At 46.7% G+C, this 15,554-nt stretch overlaps 1 protein-coding gene across 4 annotated transcripts in view; it reads right to left on the bottom strand.

The window, feature by feature from the left end:
* Positions 1–8,107: 8,107 nt before the first annotated feature.
* The window catches only part of ATP2C1 (ATPase secretory pathway Ca2+ transporting 1), a 291,818-nt gene continuing 284,371 nt past the window's right edge, over positions 8,108–15,554 (bottom strand). For all 4 annotated transcript variants that reach the window (XM_077269020.1, XM_077269019.1, XM_077269022.1 and 1 more), the window contains one exon: positions 8,108–8,491. In XM_077269020.1, the coding sequence (XP_077125135.1) occupies positions 8,358–8,491 (134 nt within the window). In that variant the 3' untranslated portion in view covers positions 8,108–8,357. The remainder of the gene's footprint in view (positions 8,492–15,554) is intronic.

The raw sequence follows: 15,554 nt of genomic DNA, 5'->3' as shown, positions 1-15,554 counted from the left end.
GGACAAAGTAAAAAAGTTTTAAAAAAAATTTCCACATGTGTCAAAAAAAAAAAAAAAATTTCCTAAATAAAGAAAAAAATATATATATTATTCCCATAAATACATTTCTTTATCTAAATAAAAAAAACAAACAAAAATACACCTATTTAGTATCGCCGCGTCTGTAATGACCCGACCTATAAAACTGTCCCACTGGTTAACCCCTTCAGTGAACACCGTTAAAAAAAAAAAAAGGCAAAAAGCAACGCTTTATTATCATACTGCCGAACAAAAAGTGGAATAACACGCAATCAAAAAGACGGATATAAATAACCATGGTACCACTGAAAACGTCATCTTGTCCCACAAAAAACGAGCCACCATACAGCATCATCAGCAAAAAAATAAAAAAAGTTATAGTCCTCAGAATAAAGCGATGCCAAAATAATTATTTCTATAAAATAGTTTTTATCATAAAAGCGCCAAAACATTAAAAAAATTATATAAATGAGGTATCGCTGTAATCGTACTGACCCAAAGAATAAAACTGCTTTATCAATTTTACCAAACGTGGAACGGTATAAAAGGCCCCCCCCCCCCAAAAAAAAAAAAGAAATTCATGAATAGCTGGTTTTGGTCATTCTGCCTCACAAAAATCGGAATAAAAAGCGATCAAAAAATGTCACGTGCCCGAAAATGTTACCAATAAAAACGTCAAATCGTCCTGCAAAAAACAAGACCTCACATGACTCTGTGGACCAAAATATGGAAAAATTATAGGTCTCAAAATGTGGAGACGCAAAAACTTTTTTTGCTGTAAAAAGCGTCTTTTAGTGTGTGACGGCTGCCAATCATAAAAATCCGCTATAAAAAAATGCTATAAAAGTAAATCAAACCCCCCTTCATCACCCCCTTAGTTAGGGAAAAATAATAAAATTCAAAAAAATGTATTTATTTCCATTTTCCCGTTAGGGTTAGGGTTGGGGCTAGGGTTACGGTTGGGGCTAAAGTTAGGGTTAGGATTACATTTACGGTTGGGATTAGAGTTAGGGGTGTGTCAGGGTTAGGGGTGTGGTTGGGGTTACCGTTGGGATTAGGGTTATGGGCGTGTTTGGATTAGGGTTTCAGTTAGAATTGGGGAGTTTCCACTGTTTAGGCACATCAGGGGCTCTCCAAACGCGACATGGCGTCCGATCTCAATTCCAGCCAATTCTGCGTTAAAAACGTAAAACAGTGCTCCTTCCCTTCCGAGCTCTCCCGTGCGCCCAAACAGGGGTTTACCGCAACATATGGGGTATCAGCGTACTCGGGACAAATTGGGAAAATAAAAAAGGTCTAGTTTCCAATATGGGGTCACTTATGGGGGTTTCTACTGTTTGGGTACATCAGGGGCTCTGCAAATGCAACATGACGCCTGCAGACCAATTCATCTAAGTCTGCATTCCAAATGGCGCTCCTTCCCTTCCGAGCTCTGCCATGCGCCCAAACGGTGGTTCCCCCCCACATATGGGGTATCAGCGTACTCAGGACAAATTGGACAACAACTTTTGGGGTCCATTTTCTCCTGTTACCCTTGGTAAAATAAAACAAATTGGAGCTGAAATAAATTTTGTGTGAAAAAGTTAAATGTTCATTTTTATTTAAACGTTCCAAAAATTCCTGTGAAACACCTGAAGGGTTAATAAACTTCTTGAATGTGGTTTTGAGTACCTTGAGGGGTGCAGTTTTTAGAATGGTGTCACACTTGGGTATTTTCTATCAAATAGACCCCTCAAAATGACTTTAAATGAGATGTGGTCCCTAAAAAAAAAAAATGGTGGTGTAAAAATGAGAAATTGCTGGTCAACTTTTAACACTTGTAACTCCCTAACAAAAAAAAATTTTTGTTCCAAAATTGTGCTGATGTAAAGTACACATGTGGGAAATGTTACTTATTAAGTATTTTGTGTGACATATCTCTGTGATTTGAGGGCATAAAAATAAAAAGTTGGAAAATTGCGAAATTTTCAAAATTTCCGCCAAATTTCCATTTTTTTCACAAATAAACGCAAGTTATATCGAAGAAATTTTACCACTATCATGAAGTACAATATGTCATGAGAAAACAATGTCAGAATCGCCAAGATCCGTTGAAGCGTTCCAGAGTTATAACCTCATAAAGGGACAGTGGTCAGAACTGTAAAAATTGGCCCGGTCATTAACGTGCAAACCACCCTCGGGGCTTAATGGGGTTAATATCCACTCACAACTGTATACTTGGCCTTTACTGGCTATTAAAATTGGGGACCCCATCAAAAAAAAAAAAAAAAGACTTGAGGTCCCCGTATAATTAATAACCAGCAAAGGCTATGCAGACAGCTGAGGGCTGATATTAGTAGCCTAGGAGAGGGCCATGGATATTGCATCCCAACCCACCCCCCGGCTAAAAACACAAGCTCACAGCCGCCCCAGAAGTAGCGCATCTCTAAGATGTGCCAATTCTGGCACTTAGCCTGTCTTCCCACTTGCCCTGTAGCAGTGGCAAGTGGGGTAATAGTTACAGGGTTGATGTCACCTTTGTATCGTAAGGTGACATCAAGCGCAGCTTAGTAATGGAGGAGTCAATAAGACATCTATCCATTACTAATCCTATAGTTGTTACATGTTAAAGACACAGCCAGAATAAAGTCTTTTAATGAAATAAAACAACAGTTTCCCATATTAATATACGTCCTCGATCTCCTGCAAAAAAATAAACCAACAGGTACTCCCTGTCCAATGTAGTCCATTTAATAACGAGTGTCACACGATGATCTCCACTGTAGAGCGGTCACATCAGAAGATGTGACCGCTCTACCGGGGTCTCCGATGATACACTGCGGGAGTATTATCTCCAGTCAGTATAATCATTGGAGTTCGTGCTATCACTTTACAGCACTACCACTGTGTGAGAATATTCTAACGCCATGGTGCCGCAAGTGACAGCATGAACTCTGGTGACCTCACAGTGTCGGAGTGATACAGTGACAGGAGGTATCCTTCTGGACTGTATCACCGGAGCAGTGGAGAGTGGTCACATTTCCCGATGTGACAGCTCTACAAGGGAGATCGTCGTGGGACAGTTGTTATTAAATGGATTACATCAGAACAGGGAGTATACTGTTGGTTTATTATTTTTTTTTGCAGGCGATCGAGGGTGTAGGGAATTAGCTGTTTGAGTATGTGTACTGTATGTGTGTATTTTTTTTTTTTTTAACCAACACAGTAGCCGGATGATGGGACTACTATCCCATTATCGACTAATGCCATCACTGTTCTATGCGACAGCAGACATATCCGGATGGGATTGTGCCTACACCCACACATCATCTCCGCCCACACACTCTTCCTCCTCCCTTTCTGCAGCGTTTTTCACACGCAACTCTGCAGCAAAACTGCAAATCTTTTTACACCTGCGGTTTTGCTGCAGATTTGACTGACTCAATGGAGGTCAATGGGTGCAGATACGCTGCAGATCCACAAAAGGAATGGACATGCTGCGGAAAACAAAACGCTGCAAATCTGCACGGATTTTTCAGCAGCATGTGCACAACAGTTCTAGATTTTCCAATGGTTAACATTGGTTGTGCACTACAGTGCGGATTTGATGCAATTCCGCGCATCCAAAAACACTGCGGATCCGCATCAAAATCCACAACATGTACACATAGCCTCAGCATCACCATACCATATTTACCTTACCAAAATACTGGAAGTTGAAGGTTCATCAGATACAAATGGATATGGGCCGGACTTGACATTACAATTTATTGCTGTACTAAGCTTGGTGATGTGGTTTTGGTGATGTACTCACGTAGTGATAGTGGTTCTTGTGAGGTATTAATGTTCTGATGCTGTATTTATGTAAGAATGATGGTTCTAGTGATGAATGTTACCATAATAACCATGAATATGTCAAAACAACCACCAGCCATACAGGAATATAACATCAGAACCACCATCAGTTTTGTTACATACTGCAACAAAGTTTATCGCATGATGAAAGTAAAAAACATCAGACGTATCCTTTTCTCTATAATGGGGTCAGATTAGTTTCCATTAGTATCTCCTGACAAATGCTGAACATTTTTTCAATTAAACAGCACACATAGTTAAGCTCTATTAGTTTCCATGACCGTCCTTGGGTCTGACATTTAAAAGCACACTGTCAGCACAGAATGACCAGAGTACAGGCGCTCGATGCTACATGGCAGGGCCAGTCATTTAAATGCACCTTCCCACCTGCTTGGTCTCCATCTATCTCCACCCTCACCCTTCTCAGGCTCTATGAATCCAGAGCTGTCACTCAAAGAAGAGGGGCGTGGAGATAGATGGAACCCAAGCAGGTGTGAAGGTGTATAGAAACGATCGGAGATTGAACAGTGATTCTGTGCCAAGAGGGTCACTTTAAAATCTAGGATGCCCGGAATGAGTATTGCTATTTTTCCCTGATATTGTGTATATGGTCCACAAACAATGAATGATTCTATGTCTAAATTTGAAAACACAGTGTTGAGCTTCACCTCTAAAGAACACAACTTTTTTTCTACTTTTGCTGGTATTTTTTGGTGAAAAGGTAACAATTCTAGTGGAAGTGGTTGTCAGAGCATGTTATCGGACCCATCGGAAGGGTAGGAGGGGCGCTAGGGGACATGTTACCTTAGCCCCTAAGTAAAGGCATGGGTCAGAGACTGAGTGTTCTTCGGGACGGAGGAGCACCATCAGCTTCAATTGCCACATTGACCCGGCCCTGCATGTATGTGCCCAACCGGAAAGAGAAGACCGGCTAGTATTACACCATGATTAAGGGCCCATTTACACTGATGACCACAACAGTTGATCAGTTTTATTTTTTTTTGCATGCTTAAAAAGGCCAACCGCACTTACATACGCACAGAACTAATTATTCTGGGTGCATAATGTGGTGTACTGGCAGCACATCACCTGGTTACACAGGACAACGTGCTGGAGAAAGTGATTTTTTTTTAAAGTAATGTTAAAAGGGTTGTTCAGTCTCATAAATAAAGTCTGCAGGTTCTGTGTAACTTCAGGCTGTTGTATAGTGTAGTTTGCACACTATCAATATAGCAGTGTGTTTAAAGGGAATCCGCTCTCTGCAAACTGCGACTTTCTTCAAGCACGTCATTGCGCCTCTGTACGCTTCAAGTCTCACTACGCATCACCGGAAGAGAACACTACTCATGTACATCTTCTGCACACCCGGCTTCAGAGGCGCAATGACGCTGAAGAAAAAGCCACACGTGAGCAAGATTCGCAGGTAGCTGGCAATGACGCCGGCTCTGGCAAACTGGTCCACACTGTCTGGTATGTAATAAATGGACCCAATCCCATAGTATGAGAAACATCCCCCCCCAAACCTTTATGCTTGCACCTCCATGTATTACAGTCTTCAGTGTACTGTGGCTTGAAGTCAAGGTTTATATGAGTCATCACAAACTGTGGCCTTTAGAGCCAATAAGAACAAATCGCCCTCATCTGTCCATAAAATATTGCAACATTTCGCTTTAGGCCAATCAATATGTTCTTTGGCTTTAACATTTGTTTTTTTTTTTTCCAGCAATGGTACTTTATTTAGGAGGATTTCTTGTACATAGTGTGGCCTCACATAGCATCTTCTGATGGTTGCAGGACTCACCGGTAACTGAAGAGCTTTCATCTCCCTGGAGCGGATCATTGGATGCTTCTTTGCCATTCTTGTGGATCTGAGCGGATAGTAGTATATCTTATCCTACCATATCTTTTGGGTTTTGTCATTGTAAAGCATTGTAAATCTTTTTAGCTGAGCAGCAGATTGTCTGCATTTTTTTTATGTTTTCCCCTCTCCAAATCAAATCTTTGTGCAAAGTTCTTTCTCCTTCGGTACAATGACTGGAACAACCCATTTTACTCACTGAGCAAAGGCTAAAACTAGCAGATACAACATTTGCTGCCCTCCTTTACATAATGGACACCTGTTTGTTCACAGAATGAATGACTTCACTAATTGAACTCCATGCAGATATTAAATAGCACACCTTTAATTAAAGTCAATTAGCAGTGTGCATGTCATGACTGTTGATTGCCCATAACTCGCTTCCACATAATTTTTCCCCCATGTTGTGTGATCTTTTCTGCCAAAGACAGTAATTCTACACATTAGTGATTGGTAAACTGCCATTATTTTGCACATACCGTAACTGTTTCCATGTGCAGATGGGTAGCCACATGACGACATGTGTGAGATTTGCATACTTGCGGTCACGTACCGAGTTGTCTCTATTAAAAATCATTTTACCTTACGAGTGGTTTGGGTAACCCGATTAGACTGGCCGAACAGAAGCAAGGGGTCCTAGGAAAACTCATTCAGGATTACCAGACAGTGTAAATGGGCCATAAAGGGGTTGTCCGCTACTCAGCCATTCCTCAATTTCTATATCTCCCACTGTAAAATAAAGCATGTACTCCCCTCCAGTGCCATTCCATCAGCTTTGGTGCCAGATCTCCTAGAGCTTACGTAACGCTATGCCGCAGGAGCGCTGCAGTCAATCAGTGGCCGCTTCACTCTCGCTTCCTTCAGATGAAACTGACATCCGGAAGAAGAGAGAGTTGCTGCTGCTCTCTGACCTGCTATGCATGTCCGGGACATCCCAAGGAGGTGGGAGTGAAGCGGCCGCTGATTGGTAGCAGGGCTTGCGTGGCACGTCACACGACCCCCAGCCCTGACATTACTGGAGGGGAGTACAGGCTGTTTTTATTTTACATGGGCATATATAGCAATTGAGAAGGGGTTTGGCTGAGTAGTGGACAAGCCCTTTATAAGTGACGTTTATAATTCTTGATGTGTAGAATTTTATCAACATCTGTATAATGTACTAGTGATTAAAATATGATACGTCAGCTGCACGTGTCCGACCTGTGAGCACACCACTCAATAGACTAGGACCTGAATAGGAGCTAATAGGGAGTAATGAGTAATTCTACGTGAGTATTCGTCAATTTCATTATTTAGCCAACAAAGCAGCAAAATAGGGATTTTTGTGTACTCACCGTAAAATCCTTTTCTCCAGGCCAATCATTGGGGGTCTTTTGTTTAATACTCCTACTGCTTTACTACCGACCTGGATGAATCCTGGCCAGTGAAGGGGTGTATACTGCAGAGGAGGAGTTAATCTTTCTGTGTTAACTTAGTGTCCTCCTAGTGTTAGCAGCATAACACCCATGGTCCTGTGTCCCCCAATGAGGTGTAGGAGAAATTTCTATTGGGACCCCCTAAAAGTAAAAAGGCGACAAAGCGGCCCTCAAACTGTAAACAATAGGTTGTGCACCCCAGATCTATACCAATTTTTTGATGCCTTCAACCTCAGATTTGTTTGAGTAGCATTTTTAAAAAATATAGTACGTGTGAATATACATTTCTGTATCTTCAAGACTTGTCTAATACATATATAAAAAAATACAAACATGAAGACTTTTTTTTTTTTTTTTTTTTTAAGAAAGTTCAAAATTTATGGACATCAGCAGGTGAGGTACAATATGATTAAACAAATAGTGCTGAAAACCAGTAACCAAGATATAGTACAATTAGAGCTGTGCAAACATCAGGAACTAAAAATACCTAGACAGTCTTAAAACAATGTACCAGTATAGCAACTAGACCTTACCCTTAACAATTGTATCACTACAGTAATCCTGGGGGCCCAGCAGTATTGGTCACCTTGTTTAGTTTCTGCCCGGCTGCCACTCAGATATGGGAAACTAATTAAAGTTAAAAACTAAAGTGACAATGGAAAAAGCTTGTAGTACTGGGTAGCTGTGCACATCTGTCATCTATGAGGGCAACAAATATCTGAAATCAGGTCAGTGGCGTAATAGAGAAAATAAATATGATCGTGGAGAGCATGGCACGACCTGTGCGTTTCACTTCAACACCGTTCTAAACATTAGAAAAACATAGTTTTGTAATAAAAACCCACCACGAAACGGAATCGAAGTTTAGAATTATGTACATATTTATATAAAAAAGAAGAAGATTCAACTACGGAAGTAAGCCGTTTTAACTTTACAAAACCCTGAACCCTACATATCAGTGGAGAGAAAAAGCAGAAACAAAAACAGTGATTGTTTTTATAGGTTTTTTGTTTGTTTTTTTCCTTTGAGAAGTCACTTATGGAAAACATGAGAAGACTTTGTCAATACTTAAATGGTTCCAAAAACATAAGTTACACTTGTTTGAAGCACCCTGTTCTGTGTGCCACCTCTGAAGGCTACACCCTTGTCCTGCCGCTTTTGTTCCATCTTGGAAATCCTCTAAATTTAAAGCCATACTTCTCAACTTGCAGTTTAAAACAATGCAATATGCATCATACGTCAAGAAACAAAGTAGACTGTGATCCTTTGCGTTTCTGGAGCCCCTCTTGGCTGCTGCGTTCCACTTTCTTAATGATTTCAGACACAACACATACAGAAGATGTAAGTCCTATCAAAAACAGGAGATCTGGAACACAAAACACAGTACATAAGACACGGAAGCTTCTAAATCCATTACTTTTTGGTATTTACATGAATGTACAACACATTAGATGGATAAGAAATCCTGGAAATTGAAGGCAATTCTGATACATGGGCACTGACAAGTGAACATGGTCCCAAATGGAAAGACTCACACAAATTACTGTCTCCTATTCTCATGTATAGCCCCCTACAGACTCCAGAGGACCAGCCCCCTCCAGAGGACCAGCCCCCTCCATACCCTCCAGAGGACCAGCCCCCTCCATACCCTCCAGAGGACCAGCCCCCTCCATACCCTCCAGAGGACCAGCCCCCTCCATACCCTCCAGAGGACCAGCCCCCTCCATACCCTCCAGAGGACCAGCCCCCTCCATACCCTCCAGAGGACCAGCCCCCTCCATACCCTCCAGAGGACCAGCCCCCTCCATACCCTCCAGAGGACCAGCCCCCTCCATACCCTCCAGAGGACCAGCCCCCTCCATACCCTCCAGAGGACCAGCCCCCTCCATACCCTCCAGAGGACCAGCCCCCTACATACCCTCCAGAGGACCAGCCCCCTACATACCCTCCAGAGGACCAGCCCCCTACATACCCTCCAGAGGACCAGCCCCCTACATACCCTCCAGAGGACCAGCCCCCTACATACCCTCCAGAGGACCAGCCCCCTACATACCCTCCAGAGGACCAGCCCCCTACATACCCTCCAGAGGACCAGCCCCCTACATACCCTCCAGAGGACCAGCCCCCTACATACCCTCCAGAGGACCAGCCCCCTACAGATTCCAGGACCAGCCCCCTACCAATTGTCACATTTGTGGAATAAGAACATATAAACTCTGCCCACAATGATCTTTCATTTTTAGAATGTGTACATAACAGATCCTAAAAATGAAAGTTCACTGTCATGTTCTGAGCCACAAACAGGAATTTTCACACTTTTTGTACTAAATTTTACGATTTAGTGCATGAAGATGCTCAAGATCGTAAAGAGCCAAGTGACAGTTTCACAATCTGCCAGACGGCTACCAATAATATATTCATATACAGGTAGTTTTATTAATTTGGGTTTATTTGCATTTGTTAAAAATGTGAAAAATCATCCTAGCAGTAAAAAAAGTTAAATATACACAGATTTAATTTTTTTTTTTGCAAGCAAAAAACAAAAACAAAACCTGAAAGTTTCCATCTTATGCAAGGATTACATTACAGTTGTTGGTGCCATTCCCCCAATCTGTGTAGAACTCTAAGGCCATGTGCACACGTTCAGTATTTTTCGCGTTTTTTTCGCGTTTGTTCGCTATAAAAACGTGATAAAAACGCGAAAAAACCGCTTACATATGCCTCCCATTATTTTCAGTGTATTCCGCATTTTTTGTGCAAATGTAGCCTTTTTTTCCGCGAAAAAATCGCATAGCGGAAAAAAAAGCAACATGTTCATTAAAATGCGGAATTGCAGGGGATTCCGCACACCTGGGAGTCCATTGATCTGCTTACTTCCCGCACGGGGCTGTGCACACCATGCGGGAAGTAAGCAGATTATGTGCGGTTGGTACCCAGGGTGGAGGAGAGGAGACTCTCCTCCACGGACTGGGCACCATATAATTGGTCAAAAAAGGAGATTTTTGTGTACTCACCGTAAAATCTTTTTCTCCGAGTCATCATTGGGGGACACAGGACGAATGGGTGTTATGCTGCTGCCACCAGGAGGACACTAAGTTAAACACACACAAAAGATTAACTCCTCCCCTGCAGTATACACCCACAGGCTGGACAATCCAGAGCCAGTTCGGTAACAAAGCAGTAGGAGTAAGCCAGTTAACAAACAGAAAACATGTCAGTCAAAACACAGACTGAAAAGAACAATTGAGCCAACTAGGCTAACAGGGAGGGTGCTGTGTCCCCCAATGATGACTCGGAGAAAAAGATTTTACGGTGAGTACACAAAAATCTCCTTTTCTCCTACGTATCATTGGGGGACACGACGAATGGGACGTCCCAAAGCAGTCCCTGGGTGGGCAACAAGAAGTTATAAATGCTGTGCGTGCCTACGAGCTACAGATGAGACACTGCCGCTTGTAGGATTCGCCTACCGACGGACGCGTCTGCCGAGGCCTGAGAGTGCACATGGTAGTGCTTCGTGAATGTATGCAGGCTGGACCATGTAGCAGCCTTGCAGACCTGCGCTGCCGATGCCTGGTGCCGGATGGCCCAGGACGCGCCGACTGACCGGGTAGAATGAGCCTTGATCCCCGGAGGTGCGGCGTGACCCTTGACACGGTAGGACTCTTGGATGGCGGAACGAATCCACTTGGCAATGGAGGCCTTGGAAGCAGGTAGTCCCTTCCGTGACCCCATCGGAAGAACGAACAAGGCGTCTGACCTACGGAGAGACGCAGTCCTGGAGACGTAACGTCTAAGACCCCTCACTAAGTCCAGAGTGTGGAGCGCCCTTTCCGTGCGGTGGGAAGGAGCAGGGCACAGAGAGGGAAGGACAATCTCCTCATTAAGATGGAAGGAGGAAACGACCTTCGGAAGAAAAGTCGGACATGTCCGCAGAACCACCTTGTCCTGGTGGAACACGAGGAAAGGGGGTCGGCACGACAGAGCTGCCAGCTCAGAGACACGTCTAATAGACGTGACAGCCACGAGGAAGGCAATCTTCCAAGACAAGAACAGCAAAGACACTTCATGCAAGGGCTCAAAGGGGGGCTCTTGAAGAGCACAGAGAACTAGGTTCAGGTCCCATGGTTCCAAGGGCATCCTGTAAGGCGGAGCCATATGAGAAACACCCTGGATGAAGGTCCTGACCTGCAATCTGTTTGCAATCTTTCTCTGAAAAAGAACCGAGAGAGCAGAAATTTGGCCCTTAAGAGAGCTGAGAGCAAGACCCAAGTCTACGCCTGATTGGAGGAATTCCAAAATGTGAGGGATAGAAAAACGGAGGGGGAAACGTCCCCGCTTCCTGCACCAGGCGAAGTATACCTTCCAGGCGCGGTGGTAGATGCGCATAGAAGAAGGCTTGCGTGCGCGGAGCATGGTAGATATCACCGTCTGGGGCAACCCCTTCTGCCTCAGTACCCAGGACTCAACGGCCACACCGTTAAACACAGGGCCTCTGAGTTCGGGTGGTAAATGGGCCCTTGAGACAGGAGGTCTGCGCGACTCGGCAGCCTCCAAGGTACGTCTGAGACCAGTTGAACCATCTCGGCATACCATGTCCTGCGCGGCCAGTCCGGAGCGATGAGAAGTACTGGGATCCGTTCTGCCTTGATCTTCCTGATCACCTTTGTCAGAAGAGGAATTGGGGGAAAGATGTATGGGAGTCTGAAACCCTGCCATGAGAGGACGAGAGCGTCGGCTCCGAAGGCTGAGGGGTCGTGAGACCTGGCCATGAAGACAGGAACCTGGCAATTGAGGCGAGATGCCATTAGGTCCACGTCCGGGGTCCCCCATCGAGAGCATATCTGGTGAAAGATTGCGGGATGGAGAGACCACTCTCCGGGATCGAGGCTGTGGCGACTGAGAAAGTCCGCTTCCCAGTTTTCCACGCCTGGGATAAAAACTGCTGAGAGTATGGAATGATGTGTCTCGGCCCAGCGGAGAATTAGCGTCACCTCGATCATGGCCGCCTTGCTGCGAGTGCCCCCTTGGCGGTTGATGTAGGCTACCGCAGTGGCGTTGTCGGACTGGACTCTGACCGCACGGCCGGAGAGGAACGGCTGAAAATGATGGAGAGCCAGTCTGATTGCCCGAATCTCTAGGATATTGATGGGCAGCTGGGACTCCTGCGGAGACCAGCGACCCTGAGTCGAGTGGCGCTGGAACACTGCACCCCAGCCGAAGAGACTGGCGTCCGTTGTGACAACCAGCCAGTGCACCGGAAGGAAAGACTTCCCGAGTCAGGGAGGACCTCTTGGTCCACCACCTGAGGGACTGTCTGATTGGGCGAGAGAGAAGGAGACAGCGGTCGAGCGAGGCGGGATTCCTGTCCCAAACTGCCAGAATGGCGTGTTGTAAGGGACGGAGGTGAAAAACCGCAAAGGGCACTGCCTCCATTGCCGCCACCATCCTGCCGAGTACCCTCATGGAGAAGCGTAGGGAGTGAGAGTGAGGTTGAGTAAGCTTCCGGGCTTCTCTCTGAAGAGTGGATACCTTTTCCGGAGGCAAAAGTACTAGACCCTGAGAGGAGTCTAAGATCATTCCCAGGTAGGATATGGTTTGGGCCGGGACTGGGGAAGATTTTTTGAAATTGATTTTCCAGCCCAGGCGCAAAAAGGTATTTATAGTGACGTCTACCGCTTCTGAACAGGACCGGAAAGAGGGGCCTTTTATGAGGATGTCGTCCAAGTAGGGCAACACCACTATGCCTCGAGCATGTAGAATGGCCACGGCAGCTGCCATGACCTTGGTGAACACCCGAGGAGCAGTGGCCAGCCCGAAAGGTAGGGCGACAAACTGAAAGTGGTGCCCCTGGACCGCGAAGCGGAGGAAGCGCTGATGAGACGGTAGGATGGGAATGTGCAAGTAAGCGTCTTGAACATCTAGAGATGCAAGGAACTCGCCCTCTTCCAGAGAGGCAATTACCGAGCGGAGGGATTCCATACGGAATTGACGTACACGGACGTACTTGTTGAGGAGCTTGAGGTCCAATATTGGACGTACTGAGCCATCCTTCTTTGGTACAATGAAAAGATTGGAATAGAAACCTTGGTACCTCTCGTTCTGAGGTACCGGGATGATGACCCCGTCTTCCCATAGCGATCTTATGGCCTGAAAATACTGACGGACCCTTGCTCTGGGAGGAGGGGACTGGAAGAAACGAGGTGGGGGAAGAGAGACAAACTATCTTGTAACCGAAGGATACCAGTTCGCGGACCCATCGGTCGGGAACTACCGAGAGCCACGCGTCCCGAAAGAAGAGTAGGTGGCCGCCAACTCTGTCGGTGTCCTTTGGCGTCTGCCAAGAGTCATTGAGGTGGAGACCTGTTAGGTCTAGGTCCCCTGGACCCCTGTTGTCTGGGTCTGCCTCTCCAAGAGGGAGAAGGTTTGTAAGATGGCTGGGAGGTTCTGTCCTTGCGCTGACCTCTCCCGGCGCCGGGTGGCGCGGAGGGAGAATTGGACCAATTGGAGCCGAAACGGAAATATCGGCCTCGGCCCTGTTGGTTGCGAAAGGGGCGAAAGGTCCGTTGCTGGGGAAGGAATTTGCTCTTTCCCCCTGTGGAGTCTGCGATAATTTTATCTAGTTTGTCCCCAAAAAGGCGTTCGCCCTGGTATGGAAGGGACGTGAGAGATTTTTTGGATCCTGAGTCCGCTTTCCAGTCCCTGAGCCAAAGGGATCTGCGGATCGTGACAGCACTGGCCGCTGCCTGTGAGGCACAATTGGCCGCGTCTAAGGATGCGGAAACTACAAAGTCCCCCGCTCTGGCAATCTGAGTGGCCAGGTGTGAAACCTCGGGGGGTAAGTCGGCGTGTAGAGCTGTAGAGGCTAAAGACTCGGCCCAATGGGTCATGGTTTTTGCAACCCATGTGGCGGCAAAAGAAGGGAAGAGAGAAGCTGAGGAAGCTTCAAAAGCCGAGCGAGCCATCTGGTCAATTTGTCTATCAGTGGGATGCTTGATGGACGCGCCCTCGGAGGAGGATAGAACCGCCTTAGTGGCTAGCCGCGACACTGGCGGGTCCACGGAGGGTGACTGAGACCACTCCTTAGCAAGGTCCTGAGCAAACGGATACTTCAATTGCATAGCCTTCTGACCTGAGAAGCGTTTATCCGGACGGACCCTGTGGAGATCGACAATGTCCTTAAATTGAGGATGCGTAGGAAAAAATCTATGAGCCTTTGTGGTTTGCCCGAATGACACGGGATGAACCGCCTTGGACGGGGTCTCCTCCTCTAACTGTAGCGTCTGACTTACCGAGTCTATGAGAGAATCTAGGGTCTCTTGGTCGTGACGATACTCTGGGGAACAGGACACGCTGGATGCGTCGTCCAAAAAGGATTCCCTGCTATGAGCTGGGGATGAGTGACGAGAGACTTCGCTCTCTGAGCCAGAGGGCTGATCACGGACCGGAGATATTACCCTGGACTTCTTTCTAGATGAGAGAGGGCTTCTGGAAACGGTACGACCTCTAGGCCGAGAAGGGTTTTTAGGCCGCGTTACCTCATCCGTGGAAGCGCCCTGGGTAAGGGACGGGTCACGGAGGGACTGTATCGTCCTTTCCAAGGATGCCACAGATCGAGCAAGGGAGGACGCCCATGCGGGGGTACTAGGCTCACTACATTCCGGGTCAGAGGCCGGAGTATCCTGTGCCGCAGACATTTCGCAGGCGGAGCACAGCGGGGTAGTGTGACCTCGGGGCAGAGATACCTTGCAGGAGGTGCACACAGCAAAAACGGACTGGAAAGACCCACTCTGTTATTTTTGCTTAGACTGTGACATCTTTGCCATAAAGTGAGCGTACTGGCAGGGGAAGAGACAATCCTACTGAGTGCGTCTCACCAAGTTCTGCGGTGCTTGGTAGGGAGATCCTGAAGTCCTGTGCGCTGTGGTGCTGCAGAGCCGCCAGCGCACTTCCTGGTCCAAGATGGCCGCCGAGATGTGAGAAGAGCGCTTCTCGGGAACGAGAAGCGCCCAGAGAGAGAGAGAGAGAGGGAGGGGGGCGTGTCGTGGGCGGGCGGTGGATTCCCTGCTATGCGCGTCGGAACGCTGCCATTGCCACCACCATACCGCTGTATGTTGGAATCCGGACCAGGGACGGTAAACTGTGTCACCGTCCTAGCAGAGCGCCGGATTGCCCGTGCCCCGCGGCTGCAGCGCCGCATTAGAAAAAGGATAATGGATCCCTGAACGGTCGGTCCCCTGTCATCTGGTCGGCCCCCGCACTTACCTTGTGCGATGGGGCCGATGCTCCATCCACCTTCACCTTAGTAGGGAGAGGGTGGAGGAGAGCTTCTGCCGCCGTGCAACATCCGCTATGTTCAGTGGTGATGCAGTGGGCGGCTGCACGGACGCCATGGCATTCTGTCCGGCTGTGCCCTGGCTCCAGGAAAC

Source organism: Ranitomeya variabilis, chromosome 6, assembly GCF_051348905.1.
Source record: "Ranitomeya variabilis isolate aRanVar5 chromosome 6, aRanVar5.hap1, whole genome shotgun sequence".
Classification (NCBI taxonomy): Eukaryota; Metazoa; Chordata; class Amphibia; order Anura; family Dendrobatidae; genus Ranitomeya; species Ranitomeya variabilis.
Note: the sequence above shows the minus strand (reverse complement) of the source record. Positions and strands in the feature narration are given on the sequence as shown.